Source organism: Podarcis filfolensis (genome assembly GCF_964270895.1).
Source record: "Podarcis filfolensis genome assembly, chromosome: 11".
Classification (NCBI taxonomy): Eukaryota; Metazoa; Chordata; class Lepidosauria; order Squamata; family Lacertidae; genus Podarcis; species Podarcis filfolensis.
This window is the reverse complement of record NC_139613.1, coordinates 51,917,154-51,938,378: the sequence shown is the minus strand read 5'-3', so window position 1 is coordinate 51,938,378 and position 21,225 is coordinate 51,917,154. Positions and strand designations below refer to the sequence as shown.

Genomic DNA, 21,225 nt, shown 5'->3' with positions numbered 1-21,225 from the left:
TCTACAGCTTATAGGATACCTACAGTTGTAATATTCTGACCTTCCAGCAGCAAACAGTCTCCTTGCAGCATCCCAACACAGGCTAGGCTTTGGCCAAGAGCGAGTTTGCCTCAAGCACTGGTGTCTGTAGTTTCGATTGTGCAGAGTCGCTCTCATATGCTTAACCAGGTGCAGGACGAAAACACCCAAAATTAAGCATACCTAACTTAAACCCTTTCTTGCCCTTTTCGCTCTGCAGGCACAAACCTCCTTATACATTAACACAACAAGAGAGGTAAGATGACTCTCTAGGAGCGCCCTCAAAGTACTTGGGGCTGAATCCACACTGACCTTTTTAATGCCATTAGAACAATATTGGATACATCGTTCTAAAACATCACAGGGCATACCAGAAAATTTAAAGCATTTTTTGTTTCCCCCGTCAAAACACTTATTTCCCCTACTGCTGGTTGCTCTCCAGGGCCCTCTGGTGTCACATTTTAATAACACATTATGAACGTTAAAACCAGGGTGTTCGGTCTCCCATCTGTGTTACGAAAACCATTCCTTGACCCTTAACGTTACAAACCATGAGTGTCCATCCGCCCTGGGTGCGGCTGCCAAAAGCCCTTTCCCCATGTCTCACGTGTAACTTTACAGTATGCAGGTCTTCTCCAGAAGCTGTTGAGACCCTTTCCTGAGCTGCAAAGCAGCGGTGGATAACTGCAGGCCTAGGAGCCAAACACTGTTTCCCATGCCTTTGGGACTCCACCCAATCAACACTTCTCCATAGGCCATAGCCTTGCCAACCTTGCTCTGCTCTCTTCCTGAGGGCTTTTGCCTGGCCGACACATGTCCTTAAACTATGATGATGCCTCTCGCTTGCACGGATGAGGATGGGTTGGGTAGGGCATGCAAAAACTTCAGATTGTGTAGCCAGAATATCTCTGCAAAGGTAAGAAACCGCCTGGTTGCTCCACCACTTCTGTTTCTATCCCTGCCTACTTCTATGCATGCCCCCTAGATGAAAAGGTGGGAAATAAATGCAAAATAACAATAATGCTGGCATGGGGCCCTTGGAAGGATGATCTGGGTAGGTTATCCATCGCTGCTGCCAATACTTATAAAGGAAGGAAGAGTTCTACCTGGGCTTTTCTCTCTGCGTCTTACCAAGGCTATGTGTTTTGAACTTGAAAGGCGAAAGGGTCCACTCTCAGTGTGGCTCCCACTTGCTTCCTGCACAAGCCTCCTGTTGGTGCTCAAGTCCTGTGATGATTGGCCATTGACAAGGTCAGCTCCGCATTTGAAAAATCACGGGCTTTCATAAACTAACGTCTCTCCCTGGGTGCGGTATGGAAACCACATCAGAAGTGTGAACCAGTTTGCCCTTTAAAACTATTAAAAGAGCTCATAGGAGTCACATGACCAGCACAACACTAAAATTCTAAACTGCCCAATGGGGTGTTTCTCTTAAAGGCTGAAAGGTTTCAAGCATGGTAGCAGGTACATTTAAAAGGTTGCAGCCAGTGTGTGTGTGTGTGTGTGTGTGTACATCTACATACAACAGTCAAACTGGAAAGGTCAAAACAGCTGTCCAAGATGATAGAGTGACATATCAGAAGTGCTGGGATCAGATAGGATCACAGGATATGGGGTGCCTTGAATAAGCATCAGGTATGTTGTTGTGGGGGACGCGGGTGGCACTGTGGTCTAAACCACTGAGCCTCTTGGGCTTGCCGATCAGAAGGTCGGCGGTTCGAATCCCTACGACGGGGTGAGCTCCCGTTGTTCGGTCCCAGCTCCTGCCCACCTAGCAGTTCAAAAGCACGTCAAGTGTAAGTAGATAAATAGGTACCACTCCGCCGAGAAGGTAAACGGCATTTCCGTGCGCTGCTCTGGTTCGCCAGAAGCGGCTTAGTCCTGCTGGCCACATGACCTGGAAAAACTGTCTGCGGACAAATGCCGGCTCCCTCAGCCAGTAAAGCGAGATGAGCGCCACAACCCCAGAGTCATCCGCGACTGGACTTAACGGTCAGGGGTCCCTTTACCTTTATGTTGTTATGGAGCTCAGTGAGTCACTGACATTTAAATAAATGGCAAGAGAGGAATTGTTGATTGCATTGATTGCTTTCAACTTGCCCCCTAAAAGGAGAATTTCCCTTTGCCCTCCCCTCCCTTCTTTTGTATTGGTTCTGGCCTTTGAAAGAAATCTGGCTCAAAACAATGAAAATGGCCATTAGGAAAATCAACAGCCTTTAAGTCACATTGTCATTAGATGCAACTCTTTCTTTCTTCAAGATTTTGTAAATAGCAATTATAGAAGACCCTGTGCAACATATACATAGGGTATAGGGTTGCCATATTTCAAAATCTGGACACAAAAAGACCTTTTTGGGGGCGGGATGCAAAGTTGTTAAGAGGGGGGATTTTTTGTGTGTTTTTGAGATATTTTTAAGGAAATTTGCCAAAATCTAGACTTCCAACATGGGTTGCCATACATCGAGATTTCCCTGGACATTTTAGCGATTTTCGCCCAGACACCTTATTTCCGACAGCCATATTTCAGCTATGCCTAGAAAATTCCAGACGTATGGCAGCCCTGTTACACAACTTGCTACTGTTATATTCTGACTCCCAAAAATATTACTCAGTGTAGTTTGCGGTAATTAAATACTAAATGCAAAATACCCTAAATAAAAATTTCAACAGTATGCCAATTCTTAAGTCAAAATAGTAATTGCTATATAAAAAAGATCACATCACTTGTAAAAATTCTCAGTAGTTTACAAAAACAAGTTTTGCACTGCTGTACAGTATGAGTGTTCCTGTTTAAAGCTTAAGTTATTCTCCAGAGTAAATTGTGCCTTGAGCTTTTGTTGTCACCACAACAGGAAAACTTAATTTCTTTCTGGCAATGCTTTCCTATACATCCAGCATTTATGAAGCTTCCCCTAGCAAATTGCCCCAAAACATTTTGTTACACATATAGCATGTATATTAGATCCAATTGTACATTGTTATTATTTAGTATATCTGATAGAATACTTCATAGAAGTTAAGTTTCTCAAAACAGAGAAGTTTTGTTTTGTTTTTATTTATTAAATATCTATCCCACCCTTCATCCAAAGATCACAGTTCAGTTTACAATTTGGAGTCAGAACTCTGGGTTCTGGGAAGAATATATTCGGGTGTAGTCCTGTAACCTGGGAGTAAATGCTATTAGAGGACATGCTATTAGTTCTACTAACTTACTTTTGAGTAGAAAGGCCTGGGATTGTGCTGTTGGTCATTTAATGGATTTTGTCAGCCATTTGAATCTCTTTGCAATTTATTTCCTTTTTTTGTCTAGCCTGGGATGCTAAGACGTTTCTGTACCATGTCACTGGAGGGAAATCCCCATAGGTGGGGATCAAAGGATGTTAACAAAATCACACTTTACATTGTGTGAGCCTTTTGAAAAACAAAAATGTTATTTTCTTCCATCAAAGGAAATATGTAACTCCCCCTTTTGAAGAGGCTGATGAATTGTGCCTCATGTTAATTGCATGTTCTGAAATTGCTGCTCTTACCTGGTCAACAATGGACACATTTTTTCTAAAGGACTCCCCAAAGGAAATATGTGGCCGTTGGCACTGAATTTACAATTACTGCCATTTTCAGCTGCAATTAAAGCCATTTTCAATTTGGAAAGGCCTCAGTGTTGCATAATAAAAAACGTACAATGGTTCACAAAAGCATGATAGCGCAAACGAGCCATTAATGCACGACATATTCATACAGAAGGAATCCAATTCCTACCGGAGTTGTACAGCAAGACTTGTACAGCTACTTTTCGTAGAGGATGCTCACTCGGTAGTAGAAAGTAAACACAGGTTGCATGTCCCCTATTGGTATTCTAACTTTCCCCCCTCAATAGCAGTGGGGAAAAGCAGGTTTCCAGAAATGGTATATGAATTCCCTGGCCTGTGAACATCAAATGTGCTGCATTTCAGTGAGTCAGGGATGTGGGTGACTCTGTAGTCTACACCACTGAACCTCTTGGGCTTGCTGATCAGAAGGTCGGTGGTTCGAATCGTGAGCTCCCGTTGCTCTGTCCCAGTTCCACCCTAGAGTCACGTATCTACAGAAAAGCAGACTTCAGCCTGGAAATGTCTTTCATGTCGTGCCCCGTTAATGCTGCTAGGAATGGGTGATTTTGAAAATGTTGAAGGGGAAGCTGATTTAATAAATATAAAAATTCAGTTCCATAGTAACTGGGTTATTCTGTTGTACCCTAGCTAGTTTTTCTCTTAGTTAATACGTTGCAGCTCCAACATTTTGGATTATGTCACTGAGAGAATGGAAAGGCAAAACAAGAGTATATATTCCATATATACAAAACAGACCATTTCTTGAATTATCGGCAGCAGATGCCATAACCAGCTAATGTTTGCTGGATTAACTCTTGAAGTGGGTCTACTGCTGAAAGCTTAGAGGGAAAAGAAACGAAAAAGAACTGTGCTATGAAAAATGTATTTTATTAGTCGTTCGAAGTTATTCCTAAGATCATACAGGGAAGTACAGTGCTACCTCGGGTTACATACGCTTCAGGTTACAGACTCCACCAACCCAGAAATAGTACTTCAGTTTAAGAACTTTGCTTCAGGATGAGAACAGAAATTGTGCTCCGGCGGCTCGGCGGCAGCGGGAGGCCCCATTAGCTAAAGTGGTGCTTCAGGTTAAGAACAGTTTCAGGTTAAGTACGGACCTCTGGAACAAATTAAGTACTTAACCCAAAATACCACTGTAATAATAACCTCAAAAACCTCAAAAATTAAAAACATCCCTGTATAGGGCTGCCTTCATTAGAAGACCTAATGAAAGATAAGCAGATACATTGAGGTGCAGCCTGGCCACATTCCAGCTCTTGGAAGGTATGGTCTGGGTATTAGGGCTTGTTTGCCAGGATACCCCAATGGTGTAAGAAGAGACTGTATAAATGGAATTAAATGGCAGGATTTGAACTCGTGAAATTCACAGCAAAGGCAGATATATGATACGCCCTCCCAACACCATGTTCTGGGGTTACACACTTTGATTACCTGCAGAGACTCGAGATCAAGGGATCAGTGGGAACAGACAGGGTAGGGAATCTGGTTTGAGTAGCTCTCTGTCAGGGATTGGACTCAAGAGGACGAGACGGAGGAGGAGTGGTGATCACACCCCCCCCCTTCTTCTGATGTTGCAGGAGAAGAGGAACGTAGCATTGATTTACAGCAGGGAGCTGAGGGGGTGGAGGAAGGTTACGACTCAAGAGATGGATGAACAAAATAGTTGGGCAGTTTTAGAAGGGGGGAAATTGCGACAGGGCAGCCAGTTGACATGTTGTCACTGGAGAGTATTTCAGACCCAACCCCTTCCCCCAGAACTCGACGTTCATTAAGGGTACAAGAATAACGGGATCAGAGACTTTTGGCCCCAAGCAGACACTTGGGAGATGTTGCTGTTAGGAATGTGGGAGGTGGGAGCAACGCCATTGTTAAGGCTGGATACGTTCTTTTGTCTCTCGCTATTAAGATTGAATAAAACCTATTAAAAAGGACTTAACGTTGTTATCTCTGCTCTTGCTGCAACTGGGAAAGGAATAGCTTTCCAGAAACCTTGATACTATCTTTTGTTAGCTTTTTTCGCAGCAAACATAGGGAAGTGGCTGCTTTGCATGTTAGGTATGGAAAGGTAAAGGTAAAGGGACCCTTGACCATTAGGTCCAGTCGCGAACAACTCTGGGGTTGTGGCACTCATCTCGCTTTACTGGATGAGGGAGCTGGCGTACAGCTTCCGGGTCATGTGGCCAGCATAACTAAGCCGCTTCTGGCGAACCAGAGCAGCGCACGGAAACGCCGTTTACCTTCCCGCCAGAGTGGTACCTATTTATCTACTTGCACTTGGACATGCTTTCGAACTGCTAGGTTGGCAGGAGCAGGGACCGAGCACTGGGAGCTCACCCCGTCACGGAGATTCGAACCACCAACCTTCTGATTGGCAAGCCCTAGGCTCTGTGGTTTAGACCACAGCGCCACCCATGTCCCAATAGGTACGGAAAGTTAACTACAAATAGTTGTGTGAGTAGGGAATGAACTGCACAGATTCTCCATTCCTGGTGCGGACAATACTGAGCTAGGCAGACCAGTGGTTGACTTGGTACAATATGCCTATTGAAAACTGTACTCTTCCTTTATCCTTCATGGGCAAGTTAATGTCTTTCCTAGGATTGCAAAATGTCTTTCCTAGGATTGCAACCGCTGTTGAAAATACAAAGAAAGACACACAGGTATTCTCTAATCACACTATAAATAGATGGAGAGTGTTTTCATTGCCTGAAAAGGCTGCTGGTTGGTAGTGGCCAAGACATGTTTATCAGTTGTCTAATACACAGTGCCATCTTGGTGTCAAGTTAAAGCTAATTTGCTCCCTTGACAGAAGATCAGGGGCTCTGTATAAATAGAGGCATGGCGACAAACCTCAGAGCACCTTACAGACAAGTAAATAAATACATCTGAAGAAGTAAATGCACATAGGCTATGTTGCTGTGACCAAAAGAGATGTATCTCCAAAATGTAGCAACCTCTTTGACATTTTCTCAATGAACTCTTTAATAACTGTTTACACATGCAGTTCTCTATGAATTGTGCATGGTTTCTGGTCGAGTCGCAGAGGTCCAACACTGGCAACAGAAAGAGAGGTTTTCACTGCAGCTAGTGTGCTATTGGGAAGTTTGCAAAATGCTGACTACAAATGTACATTTATACGGCCTTCTCTCTGTTACTGCAATGCCCATTTGTGAACTATAGCTTCCATCACCCCTGCTCAAAAATCTGCACCACTAAAGTTGGTACAGTGGTACCTCAGGTTACAAACTTAATTCGTTTCAGAGGTCTGTTCTTAACCTGAAACCGTTCTTAACCTGCGGTACCACTTTAGCTAATGGGGCCTCCTACTGCCGCCGCGCCGCTGTCACACGATTTCTGTTCTCATCCTGAAACAAAGTTTTTAACCTGAGGTACTACTTCTGGGTTAGCGGAGTTTGTAACCCAAAGTGTTTGTAACCCAAGGTGTTTGCAACCCAAGGTACCACTGCATTTGCTTATATCACAGTGAAGTGCCATAACATTTATCAAGTATAACTTGGATGTAGCTGTTACACATTACCATCCCAGGAAGTACGCACTGTGGTAAAATCATCAAGTGGTAAACCCATACAGTGGTACCTCGGGTTACATACGCTTCAGGTTACATACGCTTCAGGTTACAGACTCCGCTAACCCAGAAATAGTGCTTCAGATTAAGAACTTTGTTTCAGGATGAGAACAACCATCGTGCTCCGGCAGCGCGGCGGCAGTGGGAGGCCCCATTAGCTAAAGTGGTGCTTCAGGTTAAGAACAGTTTCAGGTTAAGTACGGACCTCCGGAATGAATTAAGTACTTAACCTGAGGTACCACTGTACTGTGTCCTTAATGGAAAAGCCTTAACTGGGTTTGAAAAGCCATATAATGATTTAGAACGAAGATCTGAAACAAAAAGTTGCAAAATGGAGTCTTGCTCCTGTTCAGAAGACGCCATTCCATTCAGCACCGCTAGCCATCCAGCATTCCGTGTCTACTGAGCATGCTCAGTGTTCACTGAGCTGAGTTTCCGCCCCCCAATATGCTTCTGTACTTCTGCAAACCTTGGCGTTCCTCTGAGCTTGCTCCGTCTTGCATTCAGATGGTGCTGTTTTGACTACGCATGTAATGCGGACTTCTTTTTAGCATATAGGATACTGCTTTGAAAGTTTGACTGCAAAGCTGATTGAGACCAAAAAGCATTGTGTGTCGACAGGAAAGATGGTCAAAGACTAGAGATGCCTCAAAGTTGAAGTGCTGTGGTAATGATGGCCTTATGTAAAACGCCATTCAGGTTTACACTCCACCCAGAAGGCTATGTGAACACCAATATATGCCCAGAGCTCTTGAGGGGGCAAGCTGTCCTTTCATTCCAAGGTATAGCTCCAACTGCACAAAAGGAATGAGTGGAGATCTGCTTCTCCAAGTCAGTCGATGGGAGAAGCTCTTGTAGCTTTGAGCTTCACATTAGAGCTCCACACCTGAAATACATCAGTGCTTCAGGATGCAAATTTGCAAGGTTATTTCCCAAACAATACCTTGTTGGAATCTACAAGCCTTATCAGAGGAATCTGGCCACTCTCCAGGTGCCCGGCTTGGATTCCTTGTTGACCTCCCCGTCAGCGACTCCCGGCAAGACAAGGCGAGATCCCGGCGATTCTCCTCCAACGTGAGAAGAACACACCTTTCCTCCCCCATCCCCAGGGAGGGGAGAGAGACAGACAGAAATGTATTTACATGCCTTTATTTCTGTCTTTCCAGCAGTGCAGAGAAACGTGTCTGCACTCTCTCACATCAGCAGCAGAGAGCGAATAACTCCACCCATGTACTTCTGGTACAGGGTCATGTGCCACTCTGAGCTAACATCCGGTGCTCAGTGCACATAATAGACTGTCCCTTGTTCCCACGGTACAGTCCCAAAACATCAACATCCTGTTTGGCTTTCCAGCCATCTGGAGCACTCAGCAGCATTGCTCCTTTTTCGTAACATACCTTCTTTATCTGTTACTCCACCCAAACAAGTTATTTTTTATTAAACATCTTCAGCATATCAGGTAGTAGGTAATTAAGTAAAGATAACGTTCTCAGCCTAATAGGCTCCCGAGGTGGCTTAACAACCAATTAAAAACCATATAAATACTACCACTATTAAGATTAAGTACAGACCCTACAATCCCCAACAGCTAGGAACTGAAGCTGTAATTCTAAGCACACTCACAAAGGAGTAAACCTCATTGAACACAGTAGAACTTAATTCTGAGTTAAACATCTAACACTGTGCATTTGCTTCTGCATTAACCTTCCAGGATTTGTCATGAGGCCCCAGGGATTCCCAAGCTCCTCTCTTGAGGTTAGATTTCCCTTACTGGCCTCAAAGAGGTAAAGCAGGCATAGGCAAACTCTGGCCTTCCAGATGTTTGGGACTACAATTCCCACCATCCCTGATCCCTGTCCTGTTAGCTAGGGATGATGGGAATTGTAGTCCCAAACATCTGGAGGGCCAGAGTTTGCCTGTGCCTATGGTAATGGATTGTACGAGGACTGTCATTGTTAATGTTAACCAGGACTCCGTTTTTATCTGGATCTGAACCAGTTTCAAACGCTGATTCCAAAATTTAGTTTGTCTAAAACTGACCAGGCACACTGAAAAATATTGATTTCTAACATGTTCATGTTTCAGTAGCAGCCAGTGTGCTGGAGCAGAGTTTTGGATCCGGTGTTATTGCCTGAGGCGAAATGGGAAGGTGCTGTCTCACTTACTGGGGTCTCAGGAAGGTTGTGTGAGGCCTTTGAGTGGAGGCAGCCCTTAGATTGTGCCACCTGAGACAGCTGCCTCAGTCTGCCTCATGGGTCAGCCCTGTGTGTCACCGTAGCTCACCTGGATACGGAAATGATAGGGCAGAACCACAGCCAATCTGGGATTCCCACTGGACGTTACCCGTGGCTTTGAATAGTGAGGAGAGAATAGAGAATATTGGTTGGAAATAAAGAAATGGGTTATTGGAAGTTTCTGATTGAGGTAGGTCCTTTGGCTATCAATCATGTAGGTTGCACTGTGCTAAAGAGAACCAAAATAAAAGCATCTGTAAGCTTCAATCATTTGAACTGCTTTCAAAAATGGGAATTAAAATGATTCTGGGCACTGCAGCTCACCCTCCCATTAACCCTTCACAAACTACAGTGCCCAGACTTCTTTGAAGAAAAGAAGGCACTTTCAATGTGCTTTACAGGTAAACGCATCCTTTGGCTTAACGTCTAGCCTGAAGAAGAATTCTCATGAACTCGACAACTTGTCCACGACTCTCTGCGTTATTGCGCAACTGTTGCTTGTCGGTGTAAACCGCAGAGCAGGATTTTATAACTCCTTCCCCAAATCCCCTCCTTTTTCTTTTTCTTTTTGCAGGACTCTGCGAGCGATCGTTCCTTTCTCTCGTCTGCCGGCTTGACGCTTCTCCGACCTGCGCGAGGACCAGCTGAGCAGACCTGTTGCTTCGCCTCCTGCGCGAAGAAACCCGCCCCCTTGCGCAATCGGATCTCGGGATGCTCAGAGCAGGAGCTTTCCAACCTCGCCGGGCTCGGGAGGGCTATTTTTAGCGAGCTCATTCCATTTATATCCGCGGCAAACAAAGGCATCGACCTTAAGACGCTCCACGGCTTGGATTACCCCGACCCCCTGCAGCTCTCCCTCCTCTCGCCGGCCGCTGCCTCTCCAAAGCCACGCGCAAAATCGTTTCTCTCCCGGACATCTGGGGTAGCGGACGGATCCAGCACGCGTTGCGCCTTCATCCCGCTTCCTCCTCCTTAGGATCTTCGGCTTTCTGGAGGAAAAAAAGCCCATTCGGGAGCTCAGGAAAGTAGGGTATATGCCACCCCCTCTCCATTTGGTTCCTCGCTGCTGATTTCCCTCTGAAGCAGAAACATTCGCTCCATCCAAACTTTAGAGACGGTGCGCGCGGCGGATCGTATTAGAAATCCAGATCCCCGCTAGCACGTGGCTTCCCTCCCCCCGGGGGGCCCCTCAATTTCGGAGATCGGCAACCGGGAAAAAAGGATCCCCAACCAACCACCACTCCTGGATCCCCGTCGCGCCGGTGAGAAAAAATGGTGGACATTTTCACTGGGCATTTCCTGGTGAACCGGGACGGCCAAGCCGTGGATCCCGAGCAAGCGCTGCAGAACAAGATCGTGGGCTTGTACTTCTCGGCCGCCTGGTGCTCCCTGTGCCGGGATTTCACGCCGATCCTGTGCGACTTCTACAGCGAGTTGGTGGAGGACGCGCCCTCGCCGGCGCCCTTCGAGATCGTGTTCGTCTCGTCGGACCGCAGCCGCGAAGAGATGGTGGATTACATGCAGAACATGCACGGGGAATGGTTGGCGGTGCCTTTTCAAGACACCTTTAAGCAGTGAGTAGGAGAAGGGAGCGACGTGGGGGGTGGGGGTGGAACACGTGTGTGGGAATGCAGAAGCCCACGCAGAGGAGTGGGAGGCAGAGGAAGACCTCCCTCCCTCCCCCGCGTGTATAGATCTGCTTCCCCTCCAACCACTCCGTGGTTAAACCCCGACTCCTAATTCCAGGTGTGTGCAGGAATTGGGGAGGGCATCCTCTGGTGCTGCCAGGTAGGGGCAAAGCTCTGTTTAGCATTTATAGATGTGCCAATGGTCCTCTATAAGTCAGGTGGCGCTGTGGTCTAAAATTATCACAGAGCCTAGGGCTTGTCAATCAGAAGGTCGGCGGTTCGAATCCCAGCGACTGGGTGAGCTCCCGTTGCTACCGCGGTCCCTGCTCCTGCCAACCTAGCAGTTTGAAGGCACGTCAAAGTGCAAGTATGTAAATAGCTACCACTGTGGTGGGAAGGTAAACGGCATTTCCATGTGCTGCTCTGGTTCGCCAGAAGCGGCTTAGTCATGCTGGCCACATGACCCGGAAGCTGTACGCCGGCTCCCTCGGCCAATAAATCGAGATGAGCGCTGCAACCCCAAAGTCGTCCACGACTGGACCTAACGGTCAGGGGTCCCTTTAGCTACGGTCCTTTACTGGTTTTATGTCATAAAACTTGTACACTGCTTTATTGTAAAAGAAAGCAAAAACTACACACACACACACACTCACACACAAAACGCTACAACAATAAAATTAACAAGAACAATAAGACGTTCAAAAAGTTAAAATAGCAATAAATGAAAAACGGATTGTATCAACTTTCTAAATATCTGGGGAGGCCTGTAAGAACAAAAATGTTTTTAACAGGTGCGGAAAAGAGGACAGCAAAGGCTTCTTCTACTTCTTTGGTGGTGACTCATATCCAAGTAAGATTGTCTTCCATGAACACTGTCTTAACAGTGAGTCCACAAGTGACTGTGGAGGCCAATTCTGGATCCACACGTCCTTCCACAGTGGAGACATAGGTTTCCGGGTGGGAGTTGATCATGGTGAGGGTTTGCCAAGTGTGCCTTCCTCTTAGCTCGTTTTTCCCCTTTTGTCCTGAGTTCGAGCGTCTTCAAAGCCCATGACACCTTTGGTAAAGGCTGTTCTCCAACTGGAGCGTTCACAGGCCAGTGTTTCCCAATTGTTGGTGTTTATACTACTTTTTTTTTAGATTTGCCTTTAGACATTCTTTGAACCTCTTTTGTTGACCACCAGCATGATGCTTTCCATTTTTAAGTTTGGAATAGAGTAGTTGCTTTGGAAGACGATCATCAGGCATCCACACAGCATGACCAGTCCAATGAAGTTGATGTTGAAGAATCATTGCTTGGACACTGGTGATCTTTGCTTCTTCCAGTACACTGGCATTAGTTCGTTTGTCTTCCCAAGTGATGTGTAAAAATTTTCGCGTCAATAGGCAGGGAGTTCCAAAGTTTAAGTGCTGCCACAATGAAATATTAAGTCCTTACAAATTTGAAGGGGTGCCCTGTGGCCTTTCTATCAGTTCTGCCCATTTGTCAGGGTTTTTAACAACTTGCACCTGTTGGTTTGAGACAGTCATGGGGAGGGGACAAGTCTGTGGCCCTCCAGATGTTGCTGGACTGCAACTCCCATCATCCCTTTTTTTAAATAAATATTTATTGGGGTTTTACAGAAAAAGTAAAGATTTACAGAATGAAAAAAAACCACAAAAAAAGATAAACAATGAAAAAAGAAAACACAAAAAATACAAGAATTCATACGAAAAACAAATAGTTAGAGAAGAAGTTAAAAAAACAAATCCTTTTTTTTATATCTTTAAGTTCATATGCTTGTTTCCTTGACCTCCTCACACCTCCCCCCTTTGTACTCCCATTTACATAATCAGTTCAGCAAATTCTTACCCTTTTTCAATTATCTTAACTTTATATCATAACATATTATAACTCAATATTTTCATCCATTTATCAATACATTTTTTTACATATTCTTGTTAACTTTTGTTGCTAATTACCACTTATTGCCAATCCAAACATAATTTTAACATTCATTAATTTTACAGTATTTCTGAAGATAGTCTTTAAATTTCTTCCAGTCTTCTTCCACCAACTCTTCTCCCAGGTCTCGGATTCTGCCAGTCATTTCCGCCAATTCCATATAGTCCATCAGCTTCATCTGCCACTCTTCCAGGGTGGGTAGCTCTTGTGTCTTCCAATACTTTGTGATAAGTATTCTTGCTGCTGTTGTTGCGTACATAAAGAAAATTCTATCCTTCTTTGGTACCAATTCGCCGACTATGCCCAAGAGAAAGGCCTCTGGCTTCTTAAGGAATGTATATTTAAATACCTTTTTCATTTCATTATATATCATCTCCCAGAAAGCCTTAATCTTTGGGCACGTCCACCAGAGGTGAAAGAATGTACCTTCATTTTCTTTACACTTCCAACATTTATTATCGGGCAAATGATATATTTTTGCAAGTTTGACTGGTGTCATGTACCACCTGTATATCATTTTCATAATATTCTCTCTTAGGGCATTACATGCCGTAAATTTCATACCTGTGGTCCACAACTGTTCCCAGTCAGCAAACATAATGTTATGACCGACATCTTGTGCCCATTTAATCATAGCAGATTTAACTGTTTCATCCTGCGTGTTCCATTTTAGCAGCAAGTTATACATTCTTGAAAGTGTTTTAGATTTGGGTTCTAACAATTCAGTTTCCAATTTTGATTTTTCCACCTGGAAGCCAATTTTTTTATCCGAATTATAGGCCTCTCTTATTTGAAAATAATGAAGCCAATCTCGCACCTTGTCTTTTAATTTCTCGAAACTCTGCAATTTCAGTTTGTCTCCTTCTTGTTCCAATATTTCCCAATATTTCGGCCATTTGGCCTCCATATTGGACTTTTTCAGTGCCTTTGCTTCCATTGGTGACAACCACCTTGGGGTTTTATTCTCCAGTAAGTCTTTGTATCTTATCCAAACATTAAACAATGCTTTCCTGACAATATGGTTTTTGAATGCTTTATGAACTTTAACCTTGTCATACCACAAATATGCATGCCACCCAAAAACATTATTAAAACCTTCTAAATCCAAAATGTCTGTGTTCTCAAGAAGCAGCCATTCTTTCAGCCAGCAGAATGCGGCCGATTCATAATAAAGTTTAAGGTCTGGCAGGGCAAATCCACCTCTTTCTTTTGCGTCAGTTAGTATTTTAAATTTTATTCTGGGCTTCTTGCCCTGTCAGACAAATCTAGAAATGTCTCTCTGCCACTTCTTGAAACAGTCCATCTTGTCCAAAATTTGCAAAGATTGAAACAAAAATAACATTTTTGGCAATACATTCATCTTGACTGCAACTCCCATCATCCCTGGCCACACTAGCAGGGACTGAGTTGGAATAGAGGGGAGGGAAGGTACTTTGGTAAAGAACAATATTTGCAAGTAGAAGGGCTGCAGAGGATCCTCACCTGAGACCTTGGAGATCTACTGCCCAGTAACCCAGATGAGATGCCCTGCTAACCTTGGATATATTTTGAGCTGCCACAGTTCTTTTACCCTGTGCCAGGAAGTCTCTTTGCTGGACTTGGTCATCAGATATTGAATCTCTGTGTGTAAACTTGCTCTTTTTTGAAATCTCCCATTTTGAATTCACAATTTGGTCTAAGAAGGTTTGCCTGCTTCCCTGCAACACCTGAAGCCATCCTTCCTCGAAGTAGCAGCATACAAGGGGCTGTTTCCTTTTACTGTCACAACAGTCCCTTGAAGTATTTTAAGAGAAACTGCTTTCAGGTGAATCATAGAATCTTAGAGTTAGAAGGGACCCTGAAGGTCTAACTGTTCCTGACGCAGCCTATTTCGCTACACTAACTCAACCTACCCACAACTCTAGCCCAATTCACTCCCACTCCAACCAACCTCCCAACGAACTCCTCCAACGAACTCCCCCCAGAGCTGGTTTTATAGTCCCTCTGACTCCACCCCCCTGGATCCTGATTGGGTAACCTGTTTAACTGTTTCACCTCCAGCACTCTCATGTTAACGTCACACTGACATCCAAAAACATGACATCCCTTCACGTTTGTGCCCTGGTTTCAATCCACAAATATCCACTGGCTTCTGTTGACTGTCTTCCAAAGGTGAACTTCCATCACCCGATATCCACAAACATCAGTCTGCTTTAGCCTTGCAGCCTCCACCAACTTCCAAATCCAAATGCCACTGACTTCCATCCACCAGCATCTGCCAGCTTCTCTTAGGTCCATCATGAGACGTCCGCCAGCTTCCAACCACAGATACCAGCAGCCTTCAAGCAAGCAAACTTGCCTTATTCTCACTCCCTAGCATCCCACTGCCAGAGGATTGCCTCCTTCCATTCACCACTTTGCCTCCTCCAAGCGGCAGAAACCTGGGCAGTGCTGAATGTCACATCCATTGCCAGGTGTGTCCTGCTGGAAATAGAAAAGGGCTTTCCCCTTGGCCTGCCTTTATATCCACTCAGCTGCCAAGGGCTTTGTGACATCACAAGAAACCCACAGCCAATGGCAACAGCTGGGGAGGCATCATCTTCATTGCTTTGAGCCTCACAATGGTGGGTGGACCTATCAGTGATTGTGTGCTTGTTTATTCAGGAAGCAGGTGGCGCTGTGGTCTAAACCACCAAGCCTTTCGGGCTTCCCAGTAAGAAGGTTGGTGGTTCGAATCCGCACAACAAGGTGAGCTTCTGTTGCTCTGTCCCAGCTCCTGCCAACCTAGCAGTTTGAAAGCACACCAGTGCAAGTAGATAAATAGGTACCGCTGCGGTGGGAAGGTAAACGTGTTCTGGTTTCCATCTGAAGCAGTTTAGTCAATTTTGGCCACATAACCCAGAAAGCTGTCTGTGGACAAACACCAGCTCCCTTGGCCTGAAAGCGAGATGAGCACCACAACCCCATAGTCGCCTTTGACTGGTCTTAACTGGCCAGGGGTCCTTTACCTTTACCTTACCTGGATACCCCTGGTGCATTATAAACCCAAGTGACCTTGGTGGTTAGGAGTGCTTTTTTCCAGCTTCATCTGGTACATCAGCCACGTCCGTATCTGGATGGGGATAACCCAGCCGCTGTATTCCATGGATTAGGAACCTCAAAACTGATAATTGCAACACACTTTATGCCGGTTGTCTTGTCCTGTAGCACCAGCAGGTAGACTCCTGACTGGGTCAGACGGCCAATGGCATGTGATACCTCTGCTAAAACATTGGCATTGGCTGCCCAAATGCCACACAAGGCTCTTGTGTTGATATACAAAGCCCAAAACAACTTGGGTCCATGATACCTTAAGGAGCCATTATATCCCAGCTCAATCACTGATATCATCTGACAGAGGCATGTTAGTTGTTCCTCATACAGTCTTCAATGGTACTTGGCATCTCCACCATCTGGGGATAATTGGATCTGGACTGTTTTCTTTTTTAAAAAAAAAATATATTTTTATTATTTTTTCCTTAAACAATATTTTCAACAATGCAATAACAAACATTAAGCTTTCTGCTCTGCACAGCATGCGACTTCCCTCCTTCCCTTCAGCAGGTTTTCCACTTTCAAGTCCTGTCTCACATTTTTGTTCTTTCACTTCTATTATCCACGCTGTAGGATTTATTTCAGTCCTGCTCGTGTCTTCAGATTTTGCCATTAGATTCAAATATACAATAAATTTACTCCAGTCCCTTTGAAATTTTTGATCGTCCTAGTCCCGAAACCTACAGGTCAGTCTGGCCAATTCTGTAAAGTCCATCATCTTCGCCTTCTACTCTGCAATTGTAGGTACTTCCTTTAACTTCCACTTTTGGGCCATTAAAGTTCTTACTGCTGCTGCGGCGTACATAAATAGTCTTTGATCTATCTTCGCAATTTCCTCTCCCATCAAACCTAGCAAAATTGCTTCCAGTTTGGTTTTTTTTGAGAAAGGTATATCTAAACATCTTTTTAGTTCATTATAGATCAATTCATGAAATGTTTTTACTTTATCACACGTCCACCACATATGATAAAAGTCTCTGTCTGATTCTTTGCATTTCCAGCATGTTTTGACTCTCATTCTATACATCTGGGGATAATTGGATCTGGACTGTTTTCAATCACTAATTCTATCAGCTATATTTTATCTATATGATTGGAACAGATTTCAGGAACCAAAAACGCTTTTTTTTGCAGCCTGAGCAGGAGCAGTCATCATTAAGAAAAAGAGGCTGGAATAGAATGTATGTGTGGGCTGTCCATTTCTTCTTTTCTTTTCTTCTCTAACTTTTCTGCTTTTCTGCTATAACTTCTCACAGCTCTTAACCTAGCTCAAGGTTGTCATCTGAACTAGCCAGATGTTCAACTGAGAATCAACCACAGAATCAATCATTTGAAAACTCAGACTTTAGAGCTGTCTTCCCCCAAAATGGCAGCTAGACATTCAATTTTGGTGACTGCAACCTTGGTTTAAGGAGCCATTTGGTGCCTAGTTTATATATCTGGGTTTCCAACACTGCCCTCATGTTACATGTTGCAGAGATCTGACTGGTCCCAACTACAAATTGGGCGTTTGGTGTCACTGAAACAATCTTCCAGCAGAGATTCAGCAGGCATCCTTGGGGAGAGAGGTGTATAAGTACTTTTAAAGGTAAAGGTACGCCTGCCCATCAGGGCCAGTCGTGTCTGACTCTAGGGTTGCGCGCTCATCTTGCTCAAGAGGCCGGGAGCCAGCACTGTCCGGAGACACTTCCGGGTCATGTGGCCAGCGTGACGAAGCTGCTCTGGCGAGCCGGCACCAGTGCAGCACACGGAAACGCCGTTTACCTTCCCGCTATAAAGCGGTCCCTATTTATCTACTTGCACTTAGGGGTGCTTTCGAACTGCTAGGTAGGCAGGAGCTGAGACCGAACAATGGGAGCTGACCCTGCCACGGAGATTTGAACCGCCGACCTTTCGATCGGAAGGGTCCTAGGCTCTGTGTTTTAACCCACAGCGCCACCCAGGTCCCATAAGTACTTTTATAAACGAATAAATTAAAGAATTCCTGAACTTGTTTCATCCCCCAATTTGTCTGTATAATCCAGAGTCCATCCTGAGATTTAAACAAATCCACAGCATCGGGATAAGCGCTGCAGTATTCTCTCTCTCTCTCTCTCTCTCTCTCTCTCTCTCTCTCTCTCTCTTCTTTGGTCTGACTCTTTGTCTTGAGATAAATGAGCATGTAAACAGCATGCAACATTATCTCTGATGGATGCAGTCCATTGTTTTGCACCACCCAATCACTTTGAACGTGCCAAAGTCTCAATGAGATGACTTTACTGACTGACCTTGCATGACGCAGCGCATGTTTACCCAGAGGAGGAGTCTGGCTGTTTTCAAAACAATAATGCGTAAATCATTTCTCACACTCCATACTCCTGTAATTGGGTTGGAAAACTGCACGGGTGGAATCTAAATTATTCTAAGCTTGAAAACCCAACACCCAAAATGCCCCTAATTGAAGGAAAAAAATTATGCTCTTACAAGCTCACTCATACAAGCTCGATCATGCTCCAAAAAACATGGAAATTTTTAGTTAAGGCTTCTGCAGTCATTTTGGTTTCAGTGCTATGCACCTGGCAACAAGCTCTGCCAAATGTAGTGGAAGTGAGTAAGTATTCATGGGAGTGTGTTATTAATGTAACATCTCGTTCTGGTTTGAAGAGTGCTTGAAATTTTTCAGAATATTGTCTGTGTGTGTTATAGAAAGCGCTTCTGCTATTTGAATTAGCACTTTAAACCAGGTGACTTTTTAAAGAGACTTACAATAAATTGTGTGGTTGTTTTTTAAATAACAACCCTATTACAATTCTTTTAACCAACTTTAAGTAAAAATAGATATTCAATCATGCTTAATCCACTCTATTTTCTCTTGCACTTTACACCAGTGTGTTCCTCTTTTCCTGCCCCCTCTTTTTCTTTGCAGTGAGCTGAAGAAGAGATACAACATCACAGCCATTCCTAAACTTGTGATTGTTAAACAAACTGGAGAAGTCATCACCGATAAAGGAAGGAAACAGATAAGGGAACGGGGACTCAACTGCTTCCGAAACTGGCTGGAAGGGGCAGACATCTTTCAGAATTTCTGCAGCTGAACCAGTGGTGGGAATTTCAGACAAAGATAGCTTAGCTAAATCCTTTGTGTAATCGGAATTCCCACCTTCACAACTAAGCCAAGCAGAGAAATGGCTTTTTCTTCGGATGGTATCTAACCAAGTCATACCCAGGGCAGACCCATTGAAATGAATGGACGCAACTAACTGTGGTCCATTGCTTTCAATGGTTCTACTCTGAGTACAACTTAGTTGGATACCCAACTTTATTTAAAATTCTGTGTGATTGGAAGAATTAAGCATAGCTGGGTCCAATGTACTCTTCCATCTGTTTTGTATTATTTATGCTTTTATTACATAGAATATAACCAAAGCTGAAGAATTTGGTAAAGGCTAGCATTATCTAGGAAAGAGGATTTTGGCAGTTAGAAAGAGTGCCCTCCTCAATCTATGCAAGCCTGTTATTTTTACAAAGGTAAAAACTCTACAGGGAAAACTATATTTCTTGGCAAGAAGACTTTTTTGGAGTATTGGTTTATAATTTATATTACTAAAATAAGAGAGCATTTGCTTTAATAAATCCATTTATAGCTTACTTGACTCCTTTACTGCGTACCAAATTGAAAACGAAAACTCGATGGCCTGTTATCTAATACTTCTCTTGCTATTAGTTCATGCTTTCTTCTCTCTAGTAATATATTTCCCTCCGGAGTTTTTTGGGTTGCTTCTTATTCCACCCTGGTCTCTTCACTGCTAACAGGTGTTGGCCTTGCAAATGCTATACAACTTGTGAATCAATGAGCCAATCACAGCCCACCAGTCATGGATGGCAGCCTGTCATGAGCTTAATAAACCTCTCTATTTTTGCTCAGTTGTGTGGACGCTGTCAAGAGAAGAAGATGCAACCTCTGTGCTTGTAGAGCAGGCTTCCTCAACCTCAGCCCTCCAGGTGTTTGGAGACTACAATTCCCATCATCCTTGACCACTGGTCCTGCTAGTTAGGGATCATGGGAGTTGTAGGCCAAAAACATCTGGAGGGTTGAGGTTGAGGAAGCCTGTTGTAAAGTCTTCACATCCACTGAGGACAAGAGAGAGAGTCACTTTGGCCAAGCTAAGAGATCAGGGAGATGAATAGGGAAGAGGCACTCATTATGGTCCATGGCTGATGGTCTAGGGCAGGGTTATCCAACTTGGTGCCTTTCATTTTTTTAAAAAAATAAATTTTTATTAATTTTTTCCACCATAATAACAAAGCCACAAAGCCACACAGAAATAGAAAGGAAAAAAAGAAGAAGAAAGAAAAAAAAAGAAAAAGAAAAAAGGGGGTTAGGGAGGGGGGAAAGGGGGGGAACAATAAACAAATAAACAATAATAACAAACTTAATTCTTCACAAATCCAACTTTTTAAACATCTTGATTGACTTCATCAAATCCCTCCCTTCTGAGTTTCCTTGTAATTTAAAAGTAACAGCTTTCCAATATCATTATTAAACTAAAACAATTTCCAGTTATAGTCATCTTATTCACTTTTCTTGACATTCTGAATCCCATTTATTTAATTATAACTTAATTTGTCCTAGGCCTATTTGTTTCTTTCAAGTAATTTCTAACTTTTTTATATTACAATATTTGTTCAAATAGTCCTTGAATTTCCTCCAGTCCTCTTGAAACTCCACTTCTTTCTGGTCGCGGATTCTTCCAGTCAGGTCAGCTAGCTCCGAAAAGTCCATCATCTTCATCTGCCAATCTTCCACTCTTGGTAGTTCTTGTATTTTCCAATTTTTAGCAAGTAATATTCGAGCGGCCGTTGTGGCATACAAAAATAATTTAACATCATTCTTGGGCAATTCTAAACCTGTTATTCCAAGGAGAAAGGCCTCTGGTTTCTTAATAAATGTATATTTCAACATTTTTTTCAGTTCATTATAAATCTTCTCCCAGAAGTCTTTCACCTTGGGACAAGTCCACCACATATGGAAAAAGTACCTTCTTTTTCTTTACATTTCCAACAAAGATTATCACTTTTGTGATAAATCTTTGCTAATTTCACAGGGGTCAAGTACCATCTATACATCATCTTCATAATATTTTCCTTTAAC

The 21,225-nt window shown here is 43.7% G+C and overlaps 1 protein-coding gene across 1 annotated transcript; it reads left to right on the top strand.

Moving 5' to 3' along the window:
• The first annotated feature begins 1,439 nt into the window (after nt 1-1,439).
• On the top strand, nt 1,440-19,721 carry NXNL2 (nucleoredoxin like 2). Its single transcript, XM_083577232.1, has 3 exons — nt 1,440-1,653; nt 10,024-11,023; nt 19,000-19,721. The coding sequence occupies exons 2-3, from the start codon at nt 10,722-10,724 to the stop codon at nt 19,166-19,168; spliced, it is 471 nt and encodes a 156-aa protein (XP_083433358.1). The 5' UTR covers nt 1,440-1,653; nt 10,024-10,721; the 3' UTR covers nt 19,169-19,721.
• Nucleotides 19,722-21,225: the final 1,504 nt, after the last annotated feature.

Coding starts and splice junctions, on each gene's coding strand:
- NXNL2 (XM_083577232.1), top strand. CDS start 10,722: ATGGTGGACATTTTCACTGGGCATTTCCTGGTGAACCGGGACGGCCAA. Junction 11,024..18,999: donor TTTCAAGACACCTTTAAGCA/GTGAGTAGGAGA, acceptor TTTTCTTTGCAG/TGAGCTGAAGAAGAGATACA.